Source organism: Cydia strobilella, chromosome 4, assembly GCF_947568885.1.
Source record: "Cydia strobilella chromosome 4, ilCydStro3.1, whole genome shotgun sequence".
In the NCBI taxonomy this organism is placed as follows: Eukaryota; Metazoa; Arthropoda; class Insecta; order Lepidoptera; family Tortricidae; genus Cydia; species Cydia strobilella.
The window spans coordinates 3,398,989-3,418,681 of record NC_086044.1 but is presented as its reverse complement, the minus strand read 5'-3'; the positions used below and the strand labels follow the sequence as shown (position 1 = coordinate 3,418,681).

Here is a 19,693-nt window from a genome sequence, read left to right as displayed (position 1 = left end):
AAGGCTCGCCACTCCGACCGATCCTGTGCCGCTCGCATCCACCGAATTCCCGCGACCTTCACCAGGTCGTATTTCTTATGTAGTCCATCTTTATTGTAAGGTGTGTTTTTATTTTTACAGCATGTTGTTTACTTAAGTCACTCAGATGGATAACATTTTTTTTACTTTGCTGACTTTGCTCGAATGACTTGCTCGGTGCTATGTGATACATAATACTTTTCAACTTCACTTCGTTCCATCTTCGTAATTTTGATACCATTTGCATCACGCAACATTTTTTAAATTATTGAAACAGTTCTACAGACATTGCAAACTTTGTGTTTACTTATTTTCACATCGACCTAGCCCAATCGCACAAGGCGTTAAATGCATTTATCGCATACGTTATCGCCACTCCAACGGTATCGCATAAAGTATGTATGTCTTTATCGCTAAATTGCACGCTTTGCTTTACGATGGCCGCTGTTATGAATTATCGCTGTCTTCTTTAATAGCATTAATCTTTATTTGACATGTCTGTTTTTATTTGTGGGTCTTTATTGCTTGATTGGAAAAGTCAAATTTTAAAATCATGATATTTGCGAAAGAAATCATATCAAGCAAACCAAGAGTAAATTCAACAAGGCTAGGTTTCTCTGGATTAGAGTTCAGTTCAAGAATTTATAAACATGATGTTATGGCAATTGTTTTACTATGAAATGTTGAGCGTAATTCGGTAACGTTACATAGATTGAGTTAACATTAATAGCTACCTGCTACACGTTTACGTATTGTAAATTTTATCTTTTTCTAATTGATTCTCTCTGTTGCTATCGCGTTACCGTCATAACATCCATTAACTGAAGCAATATTTGTTATTATCCATGTTTGAGGCAGTCTGGTCGCTTACCTAATTAAATCTCGAGGTCTTTGACCCGTGTTCAGGTCACTGTTTTGATCGTTATCAGTTTGTCATCGTACACGTTGAAGTGTGGACCTTGCAAAGTGATCTTAAAGTTTCATTGCCCTTTTTTTGGTTTTGGTATTCTAAGACAAAGAAACTACCTCACAGAGCTGGTATTTGAAGTCACACAACACAACACTACGTTACTACGAGGTATCTTAGGCTGCCTTTCCACTGAGGCAGAGATGAGAGGAGACGTGCGGAAATCAACCAGTAGCTAGATAATCAGTAAGATTGGTTCTCTTCTCTGTCTGTCACCACTCATGAACCGTGACAGCTAGGCAGTTGAAATTTTCATAGATGATGTATTTCTGTTGCCGTTATAACAACAAATACTAAAAACAGAATAAAATAAATATTTAAGTGGGGCATACAAAAAACGTGATTTTTTTGCCGTTTTTTGCGTAATGGTACGGAACCCTTCGTGCGCGAGTCCGACTCGCACTTGGCCGGTTAAGTTACTTGGACTATCAATAATAAACTAATACATGAAATTCACCCTCATTTAGTCATTAACAAAGCAATACACAACCCGCAAATGACTTGTAAAATATTTGGATATGGATATTCTGATTTGTCAGTAAAAATCATAATCAGCAGTCTAAAAATGTATAATTCAAACAAGCATGCAGTCTCGAAATACTAAAACAAACATGACTCGTATTGCAAACAACTGATAATATTCTTATTACGATTATTATACCTACCAATTCAACACATTTTCACTCTCTCTCTTTTTGTTATTCATTTGTATGTTGTTTATTTGTGAGTCCCTTATCAACTTCAATCAAAATTTACGATGATGATATAACTGTTTTAACATCAAACTTCCTGTGATTCACTTTTTGGTTTGTTATCGCGTTGTGTGATTGCGTCTCTTTCGTTTGCCATATTAGCAGCACAAACATTTTGACAAATATGTCGCGTAAAACATGGACCAAACTGAAGTTTAGTGTCAGTCTTCGGTAAGCTAGTGACGTCAAGCTGGTTTGTAGAACATTGACGAACTCTAATAATGTGTATTATGAGCCGGTATTGTCCCACTGCTTGGCAAAGGCCTTCCTCCTATTCCTCCACCTATCCCCCCCCCCATCAAGTCTCCCACCAGTCGAGAGACGAGCTTGACGCCTTTGACAGATCAAAGGCGACAAGCTTCTCTCGCCATCTCCGACGACTTCCCCGACGAACTCTAATAAAGCCTATAAAATCTCGGAAAGGGTTTGGAGAAACACTATCTATTTCTAGATGATTATTGTTTTCCGTCGCGGATTTCTGAAAGCGTTACCGTTTCATATTGGTATGATTGAGGCAACTTTGCCGACGATAATGTACCTAATCCTATTATGCAACGAATCTAACAAACGCATCCGTGTGGTTACGCAAGCGTCTTCATTGGGCCCGTCTATTCCTGTACCTTATCTCCGGCCTCTGCCAATATTTATAATGCCAATGCGAAGGCGATGCGAAAACAAGGTTTGATGCTTTAGTTTTTTCTGATTATCAGTTGGTAAGATGATCAAAACTGTCTGAGAATCAATGATAATGAAAACAGATAATCAAAAGAGAGGGCAAAAATCCGGGAGTAGGTTACAATAATTTAGCCTTTATTTTTTTATTTTATATTTATTGGTTCACCAACAATTGTTTACACTTTGTTAAGTATAACTACAAACGTTTAAACTATTATCGCTTAGCGTAACAATTACTTAAAGGTAAACACCACATGCCTTATTGTTGTTTCCACAATGATAATCCTTTATAATGTTTACATTAATTGTTGTAATAACAAACGTATTAGGGTACCGTGTCTTTTTCTTTCAATAGTGAATAATCCACCAACCACCACCAACCAATACCATCAACTTTGCTTCTCTGTTTGGCCTAAAGGTTGACTGTAGGGAATGCCGTGTAGCATTAAGTCCGGCTTTTGTCACTATATATTTTTTTCTGTGCAATAAAGTTTAAATAAATAAATAATCTCTAAACCCCGACATGTAAATATGCGAGTATTATACCGGTACTTTACAAAACAAATTTTAGACAAGCAGATAACAATATTAAGATTGTCAATTACATGTTTATACTTTAATCTTGGTCGTATTGCATTGTCTGTACATGTATTTAGACAGCCAGCTAGGCTAGACAAATCCGTATACCTTTTATATCATACACATAGTAGGGGAAACTGGGAAACTTGTACAATCGGGGACATTGCCGGTGAACCACTTCAGAACTTTTCAGAAACCATCTTCTTCTTTTGGTGCCATGCCTATCTAATGGGCGTCGGCGGTCAGCATGGCATTCAACTTCCTGGTCTTTGCTAATTTCTTGAGAGTGGCTGCGTCTTTTGTAAGTGTCCAGTCCTTAATGTTATCTATCCATTTATATCTAGGTCTACCTCTCCCTCTTCTTCCCTCAAATTTTCCCTCGATAATTGTTTGTAATAAGTCGTATTTCTTATTTCTGTATATGTGACCCAGATAGGCTGTTTTTCGTCTTTTAATGATGTTGAGTACTTCTGGAGTCTTCTTCATTCTACGCAGTACTTCTTTGTTCGTAACGTGTTCAGTCCATGATATCTTTAACATCCTTCGGTAGAGCCACATCTCAAAGGCAGCAAGTCTATCTGATGTGTATTTATTCAGTGTCCATGCCTCCATGCCATACAGCAGGATAGATATAACATAGCATTTGACGAGTCTCCACCTCAGTTTGGTATTTATGCTTCTATTGGTAAACAGCGATTTCATTGACATGAACGTGTTCCTTGCGATTTCTATTCAGAAACCATAATTTATATTATTTGAAACCTTATTATTAAGTATAAAAAACAAGCTATGAACGAAAATGCGTAAATGGTTTTGAGTATGCCCAGTCAAGTAGAAAACTTCCAAGTAAGATTGGGAAAATACCGAGTAATATTGGGAATATTCCCAGTAGTACTGGGAATTTACTTAAACAGTAAACCTATGTTGATTTTTTGCACTTCGTATGATGCATTGGCCCACACGTAATGCTTTAATGTAATTCAATATGTGTTTACATGTAATAAATTTGAATAATTCCGTAAATTACCGATTCTTGGTAAGATTACCGGGAACGTTACTGGGAAAATACCCACTTCAGAAATATACCCGGTAACGGCACATCACTATTATGACTAACTGCAACATATACCATCGTCCACATCTGGCAATCCGTAAACCTTATTGCTAAAATATATGTTCGACTAATTGAACATATGAAACAGTGTTACTGTTAGTACTTTGAAGAAAAGTACTAGATTTGAATCTAGGTTTTATAAACATTGTCCTGGCGATAACCCTCGTCATATACGCTAATATCACCAATCAAACTAGTTGGTAAACAACGTCGAGGTTATCGACTGTTTACTGCCTACTGGCTGCAAAGTTGACTTTCTGGAGCTTTCTGATAATTTAGTCATTTAGGCTTGTACACTCATAACAATGTTGATCTATCCTGGACTAGTCCCATAAGTCCCATCAGTAGGTGGTTGCTCGTTTGAATCAAATTGGCATTCAAGATAAAGCAGAAACTTTATCCAAGAATGAAGATTCTATTCTATTCAAAACAAAAAAAAAACAAGACGTTATTGGATAAAAATAGGACTTAGTATAATGTTTTGAAAAAGTCATAAAGTGCATGATAACCATTTTGTTTTCAAGGATTTTATTCTCATGTGCAATTGTTCATAATATATCTCAAAAACAATTTTCCTACACAAATATTTACTTTTCTTAAGCGTAGCCTTAATTCAGGAGAATGTAGTCGAGTGTATTGTTTACATAATGTGTTTAAGGAAATGCTCTCCTTATGACATATCTCTGTACTGTCATTATCAAACTGTCTATTGATTTGTGTTGTGTCGCGTCGTAGCAGAACAAAGGAATTTGCTTTGTCCCATAAATCAATATATTGAATGATATCTATTATACTGTTTACGTAGCCTATGATCCGATTGAGGATTGTTACCAAATGCACACAATGTTATATATTATGTCTGCTACACGTTATTTGATGAGTTGATGACAAATGTGTATGTATTTATATCGTTAAGATATATATAAATATACCTATGCCAGATGCATGCAACTTGATCAAAGTCCCTACCAATACTTAAAAAAAACTGTTCTTGTATTCGTGTACAATATTTTCTCTGGCAATTTGTCTATCATCTTAACTTTTATCCTTTATACAGCCTCAGCCACATCCTTTTTCTAGCACAGTTACATTCCTACCTAAATTTTACTTTTTTTTAAAGGGTCAATATGCTGGTTCGGGGAATTGGATTGTTAACAAACTATTAACTGTGGATCTGTTAACATAAATAGTCACTTCTAGAAATGTATCTTGTGTACACGAATCAACATTATCAATTGTAATTATAAATGCTGTTAATATGTTCGTTTCTAAGTGCTTCAACATTGTTACTTCAGTAGATAACGCAAGAGTGTTTTCAACTATCGAGTTCAGACCGCGAAAGATTTACAATCGTGTCCGAACACGAAGCTATTTCAGACAGAATCGTCTTGTAGATTTGCTCTGCCGAAAATACTATCAACAGTATTCGCGTGCGTAAATAACGCCGGCAAAACTATTTATTTACACAGCCACACAGGAAAAGTTCTGTAGTTCATTTGCATATCTGGGTAAACAATGAATCGCTGTTGTGATAATGATATGCTCTGATTTCGAGTCACGTGAGTCGGGACTGTCGGGAGGCAGGAATAACAATGAACGTGGGCGAAGGTTCTTAATTAGTGCAGGCACAACCCCGACGCGACCTCTCGCCACCGACAATCAACGGCTAATTGGATAAAGTGGTCCGACACGAGCTACCGCGAATTTGATGCGCGTAAAGTCTTAGTTCACCATCCATAAACCTTATTGAAACGAGATAAGCTCCACCAATGGCCAGTAAATTGTGCCTTGCTGTTAGTACGGCCTGTTCGCTTCGACTTTGTTACCAGCACCGTGAATAGATTTATTGACGAAATTTAAAATAGAATCGAGCACGAAAGGAATGTCAAGTCTTTGCTTTATGCGGGTCATGTGCTCGTGTGGTTTATTGAGAGTATTCCAGATCGACTTTATGTTATTTTCCATTCATGTGCCGTTTTAACATCCAAGGCTGGTATGTTGTTGACTTCGTTTCTTGGTGCTGTATTTTATTACGTTCCTGTCACTGATTAAGACATTATCTCAATTGATCCGAAATATTCTCACCGAACTTTAATAAGGGCAACTGTCAAATACCCTTGTATCTTTTATCACACAATTCTCAATCAATTCAAAATCGGTTTCGTGTTAAAAACAAAGTACGTCCGCTATAAATGTCAGGTTCCCATGAATTTATCGACCCACTAAACTAATCGGGCAAAATATATTTTCAGCCCAGTAGCGTAATGGGCAAGTGTTGAAAGCACTCGATACAGCGCATTATTCACCTGAGCGTCAAGGTTGATGCAAATGCACTCATAGTTAACCAGATTATTGTAATGGCCGTCCATTCAGCCCACAACAGGTAGAATGCTATTATTGCGCTAGTTATAATTCCTTTAGGGCTCTTTCACTCTCAGCTTGTCATATTTGAACATTGAATTTGAACCTGTATCCTCTTATTTCACTGTGTGTAGCCTAGAACATTGTAGTGTATTTAGTTTTATTACCATCTTATCCATACAATCCATACATATTCCGATGCCAAGGGCTTTATGTTTCAATTTATTACCAAAATGCATTAGCTATTTAATTGTGTTGATTTTATTTAGCTAGTCAGTATTATCTGATCCATCATCCATGCAACTGCCAAATCCTGATCAGACGAAGTTATTTAAACCTAGTATTGAACACTGATCCAGAAAGATTTGCGACTCTGCCAAAACCCTATTGTTTTCTTATGGACTCTTTGTGCACTGTCTTGTTTATCAATGTCATCGCAAATAGTCTCGCTATGACTAATAGTAACAGGTGTATCTGTCCCTTCCTGTACAGTATTGCCATTATCAGTTTTAAATGTAACATCTTAGTCCAATTCATTGCCATAACTTGCGTTCATCGCTATTAAATTGTGCTGAAAGTATTTTTATAAGTAAAAATTCGTAGCGATTACAAAAAACACGAAGTCTCAGTCAATTCGTCAAAAACTGTTAAAAATCTCACGCAATTAGAGATCCGATGTTATAAACAAATGAGCCTGTCTGTTTTCGCAACAAGTTTGTCGTTGTTGAACATAAGCGTGTACAGATATTTTTAACATTCTCATTTAATTTACGAAAACGAGAATTGCGAATCTATGACGTTGACGATTCAAGAAACGGGACGCAAATAAAAAGTAAAGCTGAGCATTTAGCCAAAGACCGTACGATTCCTAAAAACCTTACGCGAAAACAGGTCCGATATTATAAACAATGGAGCCTGTTTTCAGAACGGGTTTGTCGTTCGTGTGGGCGGCCTTGAGCCGCGAAGGACGACCGACCGGCGCGCGCGCCGGGGGCGTGGCGCACACGCGAGTCGCGCTCATCCGCGCAGTTTCTTACCGAGATTCATTTTATACTAATTGCTCGTGCTGTTTCCTTATGAATTAATTATTAGCTTTACTAAGTAAGTAGTCTTATGTGGTTTTGCAACAGATTTGATAATAAAAATGAGAGTTCCGTGTACGTGTTTTAATATAATAAATGTGTTTTTTATTGTATTTACTTTTACAGTGCTAATTTATAATTAATAATGATGTTGCATAGAAGGTGAAAAACCTTATCCGATCGAATGTGTACGAGTAGATACATCATTTCCTTTGACGTTAACGACATACAACTTTAGACTAATAAATAATGAAATGCTCGTATACCTATATTAAACATTTCTCACATTTCTTTACAGTGATTTTTGCATAAGATTTACCCATATTGATATGGCATATACCGCCAATGTTTAATCATAGATGTACATCTGTTAATTGAAATAAAATATTCCAACAAATACAGATTGTGTATAGTCGCCAACAGATATATCGGAGCGGCCAAGGTGCTCACAAATATCTAAACACGCCTCTATCTTCAAGACTCGAGGCGTGAGTGCAGGTTCAGATATTTTTGAGCCCCTTGGCCGCTTCGATATATCTGATGGCGACTGTACCTTATCTACTACTCTACATTAAGTCAATGAGCAGTTCAGTATTCATATTAGGGTCATGTAAACATATTTTTGTCTATGGTTCCTACTCCTACTTTTTGACTACTAGTTTTGTCTGTACTCAAAAATACTTAAGTAAGTACAAACAAAATACGCCTGACACAAGTAAAGTCGCATGCAAAGAGAATCCCATCTCAAGGCCAACATTCAGAGCTAGCCTGTTTGCGCGTAACAAGACACAAAAAGTGGACGCACGCCACGCAATTCATTATTCAAGGGGCCCGGACGCGACGCGATGGAAATAGTAAATAGATTGCGAACGCGACCAGACTCCGTTGCCTTCGTTACTTCGTCTGTTACTGACGGGGTCGATGTTCCATGATTCTCATTTGTTTTCCAACTGTCTATCGCGTAGGGGAGTTGCCCAGGGACACATCCTGGGACCAGTTTTCTTCATAGGAAATGCTATAATTATTGTGTGGTTAGTTTAGTTCCTATCTTTTCTATTTTGTAAGGTTTCATAGAAGATATAATTTAGTATAATTATTTTACCCTTTTTTTCCGACGTTTCAGCCAGGTTGCACTAGTTGTGGTCACGGAAGACTGACGTCCTATCAAAATGTCAAGGTATTAGTGGAGATATACTCGTATATACCCAATGATTTGCCCAATTGGAAACCTCTGATGATTCGTGGTTGTCCGCCGAGTTGACGTCGCCATCCAATTAATATTTCGAGGCGTGTTCGTGACTTAACCCGACTAGGTTTAAAGAATTCCAACACGATAGCGAAGGCTTTTGCAGTGCTGCAGTGTCATATCATATCTGCTTCAGTTTTTACGCCTTTTTTTATTGCGCATAATCTTTGTAGATTCTGCCTTTACGACTGTATTATCATCGCGTTTTTCCATAATTTTTTGGTTGTTAAAGTTCCGTTTTCCCAACTTTGCAAAAATTGGTAGGTATATATATTCAGGATTGGAAACAATTATTTTTATCAATTGTTTATAAAAAACATACCCATAAATATACACATAAGCATTTGCCTAATTTCAAAACATAATCAAGATCGATGCTTCATATTTGGCATTTATTTAATGTTAACCTACACAAGTTTCTAGAGTATTAGATCTTCTAAATAATTTTCTGTTTTAGCGAATTAAAACACAGGTTTGGAAATTAAAATAAAGCAGACAACAGCTGCCAACAAAATGGTTTCTTTACGACTCTAAAACCTTTCTTCGAGTTTGCAACGTTTTGTCGAGTTTGCTACTTGTTTTTGTTCTACTTTGGCTTAAGTAATCGAGCTGAGATGTTTTTTATCGTATTTAATCAAAATTAGGTTATAGTCACTTTTTACAGCTTTAAGTTTGTCTTATTAAAAATTGACGGGAGGAACTACATATGCTTAAATTTCTTTTAACATATTAGCAAAATCTTTAATTAACCTTTTGTAGCTTTATTTTTTTAACACGTTGTTGAGTTATAAAGTAAAACTTCAAACACGAAATAGCAAGGAACTTGTATCTGAAATTAAATTTTACACCTAGTTACTAAAGTTGAGTGTAAAACTCGGATCTATAATGTAGCTGTAAAAATGCGCTGTACGCGGAATACTTGATATAAGCTACACTAGGTCAAACTTAGGACAAAACAGAAAACAATCTGTGATCAGTTCTTATTTACAAATGGCATAAATATTTTTTATTAGGGTTCCGTATCCAAAGGGTAAAAACGGGACCCTATTACTAAGACTCCGCTGTCCGTCTGTCACCAGGCTGTATCTCATGAACCGTGATAGCTAGACAGTTGAAATTGAAACAGATGATGTATTTCTGTTGCCGCTATAACAACAAATACTAAAAACAGAATAATATAAATATTTAAATGGGGCTCCCATACAACAAACGTGATTTTTTTTTGCCTTTTTTTTCGTAATGGTACGGAACCCTTTGTGCGCGAGTCCGACTCGCACTTGGCCGGTTTTTTACAGTGGATTTACCTCAATCGTTTCTTAATCCGAGTTATCGCGAATTCCCCAGCTGAATGCTAAAAAAAGAATCTGCCGACCGCCAAGAACTGGGTTCGGATTCGGACTGTTTCGGAGACAAACGACTTCGAATTTTGTCGACGATGCCGATGCCGGCACCGCCAGTCATTGACCCGTATTTGCGCAACGCATATCTTCAAACCGATGTTTCTTATCTCAGGCCACGTGACTTTTCATTCTAGAAACGACCAGAAATCTGCTGATCGAAGCTTGTTTTAGAAAGTGGAAGTTAATGAAAATGTGTTATCTGCGCACGAAAATATTGATCTTAACGTATGTTTGAACATTAGCAACGACACTGATAACGACTGACGTGAGTGACGTAAGGTACAAGCCTCTAAAGATAATGATAAACTTTTAGATACATTTAAATTAGGTATTTAAGAAAAACTACATGACGTGGTTGAGAATGTTTCAACTTTCAACAAACAACATGTAATAAATAACTTTAAAGTGGTAGTTTTTTACATTGTAATTACTGCTTGTGCTGTGTATTTTAACATACAAGATCTTCGAATTTATATATCTTACAACGACAAATAGGTCAATTGCTTCTAAATTAGATATCGGAGAATCAGCGGTCTTATGCGTTCTATAAAAAGAACAAGTAAACAGTGAAATAAACTGAAGAAATATAAAATTCAAAAGTTTGCTAAGATGCTCAGACCTTTTCTAGTCATTACACAGTACTAAAGAGAATTTGAATACGAAAAGGTCTGAAAACTTGTACAAAGGAATGAAAACATTACGCAGACAAAGCAAAGTCGGTCGGGCAGTGTAGCCAGGCAAAATGTTTGTATGTCTCGACGGCCTTGCTCGCAAAGTGGATAATCACGGCTCAACTCGTGAATGTGTCGGCTCTAGATTGGATAACAAATTTATGTGTGTTTACGAATCAATTTGCATGTTCATACAAAAGATCCCCGATTCGAAAATATCTCTGCAGCGCGATCGTGACTCCACAGAGCTACGGCAGCTTTATAGACGGCGGAAATTAAGGGATCAGCCTCGGCTTCCATTACGATATATCAATCGGCAATTGTTCGTTTGTGTTACACATAGTGCTGGCAAGAACCAGAGTCCTTAGACTCCTTACTTTTAAAGAGTCGACTCAGGTTTTTAGACTCGGGTATTAATTCAATATCAGTGTCTGAGTTTTACTCTCTAACATAACACTTTTAATGGCGACGATTTTTGATTTTTCTCTTATTTTGATAGATTTTCAGATAGAGTTTATGACAGATTAGGTATATCATGTTGCTCTAGTGTTTTTGAGTCACTTTTAAAACCGTATCTGTATATAGAGTTCCATGAATAAGCGCTAGAATGAATCCTTCCTCTGGGGCACATCGTAGGCATATATAGTTACACTTGTATCCTCCGCTTTAAAAAGTAACTTTATCTGTCCGTTGCGAATTTCAATTGGCTCTTTAAAACCAGAATCAATTTACCATTTACTGGCGCATACTGGTACATACACACCAAAACAAGACGAGAGGCAACAACATGTTGGGTAATTGTAAAGTATATTTAATTATGAAGTTTCTAACACATAGATTTGCCGGTAACCGGGTTACCGTGAGAAAGTATCATAAAGATATAGTCCATTTAGCTGCTCATTGTGGCAATATAAACTGAATTACTTTATCATTAACCGGATGTGGTCAACATAATCTCGGTTACTAAAATTAGCCCTTTTGCTCTTGTGTTAATATCTAGATCTACACAATCTAATCTATCACAATATAGAAGTCTGAAGAAAATGAGTGAAGACTAAGTTAAGTCATTTGTAAATTCGAATACTAATTTATTAATGTTTATGGGTTATAGTGGGTTAATTATTTTAATTATACTGTTAATGCTATATGTTCCCCATAACTTGCTTCACAACGACTTACTTGCTTAGTAATCTCACCTCATACTATTGTCACTGTGACAAGATACGAAATGGTACTAAATTAGGGGGTATTACTACAATACAATGTTCTGCCACCAGAGTGCAGCACTAGCCCCTTTAGTAAACCATAGAGTAACATACATACTGTGCCTTTAACAGTTTTTTGACAAGTTTTCAGAGATAAAAAATATGACATTGATGCATCAAGGCGGTTTGTTTACAGAGGACCTACGGAAACGCGAATCCAAAATTTCGCTTTCTGCCTCTTTATCGCTCGAATAGGCAAGAGTGACAGAGATGTTAGATAACGAAATTTTGATATTCTTGTTTCGCGATAGACCCTCAGATTGTGGTAGTAGCGCCCCCTACGCAGTTTCGCGTAATATTCCCTATTAAATTCCTTGACTGGACCTACAATATTTATTTTGATATATACATAGTGATCTTTGCTGCATCATCGCCCCATAAAATCTGCACATAACGCAGATTTGATTGACATACCTATATACGATATACGAGTAAAAGGCCAGTTATAGCCGCTATTGGGTTCTTGTCGAAAAAGGCACACACTCACTGCGCTTTATACTGTCCATCATAAACTAAGCTAGCTATTTTGTTTTACTTTTTAGATTGATATTAATTTTAGCTTATGCTTTGTCCCCAGGTGTTCGGAACAGTGGAGTTACCGGACAAGCCGATCATGCTGCCACCCTTCGTGGAGGCAACGCACTGCCTCGGCTACCACCTGACTCGCAAGGGCCGCGCGGTCGCCGATCGGGTCGTCTCCGTGCTAGGCTATGCCTGCCCCGACATCACGTACAGCCCCAGCCTCTACCCCATCACGGCTGCCCTGCTACACTTTATGCCTGGTAAGTTTTACGATAAGCAATACTGAGAGTCTGCCGTGAAGACCCAAAATCTTATTTTCATTATTTGCTTCTCTATCGCTCAAGAGCAAGAGCTCAGATGGTTCCATTTGAAAAAAAAACCCTGAAGATGGAAAAACACTCCTTCTCCTAACACGTATCTTAGCGGTGTTCGTGTTGTATTCTGATACAACATGAACGGCTCTGACTCTGACCCGAACGTCACTGCAAGATCTGGAGTTGTTTCTAGTTCTTGCAAAACCATTGCTATCTTTACTATCAACTCCGAGGTGAAACTAGGAATGGTTGTGCAGTGATAAATTTTATGCTTCCTGTCCCAGTTTTACCACGTGTATAAATTAATTCATATGTCAATAGTTGGCACAATTTTGTCATTCCCCACAAATTGGACGATGCGAATTGTTTATTTAAAAATTTGTTCATTGAATTTCCAATCAGTTTATTCAGTCAGTTAGCATCTGGCCAATTGACAAAATTTTAAAAGCTAGTGACCTAAAACACGACTTTATAGCGAAATGAAACTGTTTCTTAATACCAGCAGTATTTAATGATTCTCTTTGTATAAACTTCTAGGAGTTCTAGGCCGCTTTTAGGAGGCCAAAAATAAAATTTTAATTTATTACTTACGGTTGCAAACTGGTTTGGTGTAATAAATCATAAGTCATGTTTCCAGTTTTACTGGGAATAATGTATAAAGCTGGGAATACTTGTTATCGTAGGTTGCGACCTTTCCGATGACTTGTTATCATAAACCGCTTTACGAATCGAGCGGAGATAAGTTATTTATAGCGAGCTGCGTTAACAACATATTGTACACAATCTTGTCTTGATTCTCTCTAAACTATTAGTCATCCTCATCGCTTATCTTTACCGCGATAAACTTCTTAATGACCGCTTAAGATCAACTATACCATATGTGTGATGTTATTGTACATATAATTGTTGGGAAAGGGGATACATGTTCTTATTTCTGTTTAATTGGTTGGCCTTACCGGATATACGTCTAATATACGATTCATAGAATACTATACATTTTATCGACCGTTTCCTTCACCGTTTTAAATTTCGTTTACTATGATTAGTTTGTACAGTGCACACAAGCTAGTTTAAGAATTGTAAAAGTTTAACGCCGTCTGCTACTTCTATTTTGCCAAGAAATCAGAGTAAACAGACGTGAACCGGTTACGAAGCGTCAATTCAGGAGCAGAGGCGTCACCGAGTTTTACGTCGCTGTCGGACTAATTCAGTAATGAGTGCGAGGGGCGATAATTGAACTCGGCAATAGGCAAATTGCCGGAGGACTCTCCTCTCTGCAACTGCGTCACTATCTTACAAACTGCAAACAATATTCAACTCTGTTCCATCTGTTTATAAACAATAATCCCTTAGGTAATCGTAGTATCTTCCATCGATCTCATAGAGATCTGAATTGGACTCTCGCGCTGCGTCCCAGAGTTCGGAATTCATATTGCAATTTGGCTTCCCACCGCAGGGACCCCATCAGGAACGTCGCAGATTTGCATTCCGTGCGTCGTGCTTGCCAATTTCAACCCGCTTCCTACTCTCTCATGCAATTGTGAGGAATGCGAAGACGCTTGTGATCGATATGTTGTTATTTTTGTATCCTATTTCGCTAAATTGAGCTTGATCGATGTCTATCAGACAATACATATGCATTGGGATAAGAACGTGCCGTCACGCCGTGATGAGGCGGTAGCTCGGGTTGCGCCGACGTATCAATTTGGCCGCCGGATGGCTAGAAAAGTGTCAATTTCCTCCATTGTCCTCCGCCACATCATTTATGATATCCCAGCATACAAAATGCACCAACATTAACAAGAAGCATCTCTTTGTGCGATATATTGTTATTTTGTTCCAACTTCGGTACTTGCCGCTGATGGATAACTCGTGTAAACAATGCATACATTAATCAACGCCACATAATGTAATATCATGGGAACCGGCGTGCAATAGTCCTGACAATGGACTCTCTGTGGAGTTTCATAGGGCTTTATTCATCGGGGAGTTACGTAATTTACATGCGACGCACCGTTTGTGAATCTTTTCGTCGCATTTATTTATGTGTGCGTGATTTAATTAATGGCATGCAAGTTTAAGTCATTAAAGTCTTGGAATAACACGTCGATTTTGGCTCGTTGTTTGTTTGTGTTGTTGTTTTTATTATTGCCGCCGAGTCAATGTCGCTAGATAATTATTTTCGAACGTTCCCCGGCCGTGACACTGGCGTTATCATGCAACGCCGAGATACTGGGGGAGTTTAGACGGCGCGACATCGTTTTCGCGCAAAAAATAACTCAGTTTCTAATAGTATCGCCAAAGATACATTGACTAAGATGCGTAAAAAAAAAACTAAGACGATTTCGTCCTTCGAATTTGACAGGTACACGAGATGGAGCTGTACAGCTACATACATTTTGCGGTAACTCTGATTGTCAAAAGTTCAGTGACCGACTGACTGCAAAACATACGGCGCAGTAGGTACAGCGCCATCTGTTTAGGATGTCAAATTAAGGGGCATGTTTTGTGCTCAGACTGCCTCTCTATTACTTACAATCAATTCTCTTTGGTATCGCATAAAAGGGCTGGGTTTAGTGGTTGGCTTCCGGCCAGGCTTGTCACGGCACGGTCTTGGAACAAGTGCCGCTACGGGATCCGTGTTTTCATGTGTTTGTACCGCTCCGAGCGATGCCTACCGATGATTTAGATATAACCTCTTTGTTAGCGTGCCTGTGTGCACTTGTTATTTATTTCATCTCGTAAATCTTAAATTGATTGTATGCTTTGAAAATTCCGAAACAAGAATGTCTGAAGCGAAAGCCAGATGCTCGGCGCATTTTTAATGCGTTCATTCAATTAAAAATCTTATTGAAATTCGATTCCGTGTGCGATTCCGCGACAAAGGTTGAAGGGTCGTGCAAAAACGTTGAATAAAACACTCATTACATGCTGTTTGTCGCGGACCTGTCGGAGCGTGACGAACCTTCCTCTTCCGGTAAAGTGCTTTGATTAATTCACCTTTGTACTTTGCTTACACGGGGCCTTAGATCTTTTTCATTAGCTTTCCCAAATTACACGTCCGAGTCTTTTTAAAACCTTTTGTTTGAGTCACAGAATGTTTGTTTGGGACGGGTGGTAATCAATTCAATTCACTCATTGGTAACTATCCGGATAACGAAACGACTGTTTTTTATGTTTTTTTTCCAAACCAAATGAAGCATATTTTTAAGGATAGCTGAGAGAGTTGAGAATATACTGCCTATTCTAGTCATTCCTATTCTTACTTTAAATATTTATTTTACTATCGGACTTTTACCCCCTGGGTAGCGATAGCATCGTATTGCGTGACCATGTCGCATGTAGCTCTCACTAAACGAAATAGTAAATACTGCTATCGGAGTTGCCCCCTACGTAAACAGGAGTTAGCACTGTTTTCTTATGTACTTATCAGGGAATTTAGTATTACTAACCCGACTCTGAATAGCTATTTTCTCCTACGTGCAACCAAATATACTTATACATGACTTACATGAGAGTCATGAGACAACTATTTGATGTGAAGATTTTTATATTTGCCTTTGAAGTAGACATTATACCTACATGAAAGGGTCATGACATCGTAAATATTCGCAGATGTAGTCTTATGAGGAATAATAAAAGGTTTCCTATATAGGTTTTGACAACTGTTTTTAGAAGTTTGTCTATTTCTTCTCTCTCTTATCTCTCCTATTACACTAGAATAGTGCCAAGAGTGAGTGATGCTGGGTGTGCACATGTAATCTGTATGAAGATACAAGATGCATCGCACACCTCACCACAGGACACGACGCGCGGCAACTTCCACCTCGTTGGTAAAGATTACAATATCATTGTTAAACACACATCCTCCCCTCCCAAGGCTAATACATCGCCTCATAACCCAGAACACAGCCCATCTCGGCAATAAACGAGTATATTATCCACTAGAGCCGCCCACGGCTGTCGGATGACATAATTCAGACCTAGGACATGACACGCCACGCCCGGCAATCTAAGTAGATTGGTAAATGGGGTGATACTGAGTACTATTGTGTAATTAGGTTTCCGAAATTGTTCCAATGAAAATCTCCATTTGCTTACGGTTAAGTCAATGAATTTATCTATGTGCCACTTCGTAACTTGTCATAGTGACAATCTGACAATCAATATGAAATTAGCTATTTATCTGCATTTGTGAATAATTTTACCATTATGATTTCGATGTTGCTATTAATTAAAATTGTTATTGTTATTTCACTACTTGTAATTGTATTTTGACGTGTAATGTATGTGTACATTATTAATAAATATGAATACGTAATACAATCCTTTGATTCGCATGAAGTAACTGATATTCAGTGATTATTCGTACCTTTACCCAACCTGCCTTTGTTTGATCCTCGATCTAATTTTCCTAGCGGTTACGAAAGTATGTAGAAAGCAGTCTTACATAATTTGAAAAAATATCCCCGTAGACTTGTCTCTACATACATTGCCTGAACACACCTATTGGTATTAATATCGGTATTTATTTAATTCATACCATAGATAAATAAGTGAGCATAGAGTGCTCACTCCGTACAGCAGTTTTCTTACCAAAACGCTTATTATTTTGGTAGTCGACATCTAGTCGTTAAATAGCGGATTTATCAGTACTGCTACTTTACCATGTCGCGACGAACGAAAAGTCTAATGCTCAACAATTTTCAGCTAATTATTATAACGGATGTCGATTGTCGACTACAAAAATAATAAGCGTTTGGGTAACAAAACTGATGTATACTAACTACTCTATGCTTACTTATTTCTCTATGATCATACATAGATCTATGACACAACGTGTACGAAACATATAATTTGGTTCCGGTACAAAGGTTGTAGTTGTAACGGTACTTATTAGCTAATCCATTTTTTCTACTACATTGTTCGAAATATTGCTGAGTGACTATTGCTATTCATTCAATTTCACTATACCATTGAAGTAGAATCATTTTAATGACTACGTTTATTACTGGTGTAAATGTTTTTTTATACTACGTCGGTGGCAATGGTGGATGTTAAGCAGTCTCCGTAGCCTATGTACGCCTGCAACTCCAGAGAAGTTACATGCGCGTTGCCGACCCTAACACTCCTCTCGAGCTCTGGCAACCTTACTCACCGGCAGGAACACAACACTATTAGTAGGGTCTAGTGTTATTTGGCTGCGGTTTTCTGTAAGGTGGAGGTACCTCCCCAGTTGGGCTCTGCTCTAGATCTGGAATGACATCCGCTGTCCTGTGCCCTACCACTCAAAGCGAGATGTCATTCACAGTGCCCATACCTCTCTTTTGGACGTAGTTTAAGGACATACTCGGGTCCGGGGCATGTTGTCAGCTGACAGATCGTATCCATAACCGTTTCATAACAATAAATTCATATCTAAATCGGGGTCCTGGACTCCAGGTCAGATTAAACCCATATTTTCATCATTCATATACGGGGTTTGAAAATCATGAAAATAGGCTTAGAAGTAGTATCAACAATGAAGAAAAAGAAGGTCGAAGTTTACACTCCAAATGGTTTCTTGTCACGTAAACTCGGGTTTGTAGGCCGCAGATCGCCCAAGGACATTGTCGATGGTAAATTGATTACAATTTAGAAATTTATTCAATACAATACAATCATTTATTAATAAAATTAAAATTTTACACGTCATAGTAATTTACAATGCTATTCTAAATTACATTATTATTCACATACATTAAATTATTAAAATTACAATGCATTATTATAAATTCGGTACACAATTGTTAACCAAATGTTTATTATATATAATATTATAATGTTTTAAATATGCAGGACTCATGTGACATTCTATTCCTATCAGAAGAATTCGTTTAACGAGTAAAAGGCAGCAGAGACTAGGTATTTTTTAAGTTTGAGTACGAAAGAATTGTAGCTATTCGCAGTTTCTAATAAGGTAATTCCTTTGTAATTAGGTGAAAATCTCTTAGTTTTACTTGATGTTTATAGTGTCTACTGTAGGACTTGCATGTAGAAGTGTAGACCAATAAAGCATACGGTTCCATCAACTGTGCAAGTACGACGTTTCAGTATACTGTGACTTGTTTCTTGGGCAGTTTTTGTAGATTAATTTTGTCTGATCCAGTCAAATAAAGCGTTCCTCTAGTTATTTTTCTGTTTGCAATTTTGGTTTTCATTATAATCTCGTTTGATTATAAAACAGATTTATTATGAACTACTCTGCTCCCGACTTCGTCTGCGTCGTTAAACTGCCATATACGCCCTTCCCCTAATCCCCCCTCCCTTAGTTAGTACCCCTTTAGTACTGGGAATTGAAATCGCATGCTTGAAGAAGAAACAAACATCCAAATATACATTATAAACAACATTGGCTTTAAATTTGAAAAGTCGGTGAATTGTTGAAAGAGTAGCGAACATTGTAAAAGAATATTAAAAAAAAAACCGGCCAAGTGCGAGTCGGCCTCGCGCACGATGGGTTCCGTACCATTACGCAAAAAACCGGCCAAGTGCGAGTCGGACTCGCGCACGAAGGGTTCCATACCATTACGCAAAAAACGGCAAAAAAAAATCAACTGTGTAGCTATCACGGTTCATGAGATATAGCCTGGTGACAGACGGACAGATAGACAGACAGACAGATAGCGGAGTCTTAGTAATAGGGTCCCGTTTTTACCCTTTGGGTACGAACCCTAAAAATCTTCGG

The 19,693-nt window shown here is 37.8% G+C and overlaps 1 protein-coding gene across 9 annotated transcripts in view; it reads left to right on the top strand.

Annotated features, from left to right (window-relative positions):
- The window catches only part of LOC134740478 (GTPase-activating protein skywalker), a 110,856-nt gene that overhangs the window by 46,173 nt on the left and 44,990 nt on the right, over window positions 1-19,693 (top strand). For all 9 annotated transcript variants that reach the window (XM_063672959.1, XM_063672963.1, XM_063672962.1 and 6 more), the window contains exon 4: window positions 12,708-12,912. In XM_063672959.1, coding sequence (XP_063529029.1) covers window positions 12,708-12,912 — 205 coding nt within the window. The remainder of the gene's footprint in view (window positions 1-12,707; window positions 12,913-19,693) is intronic.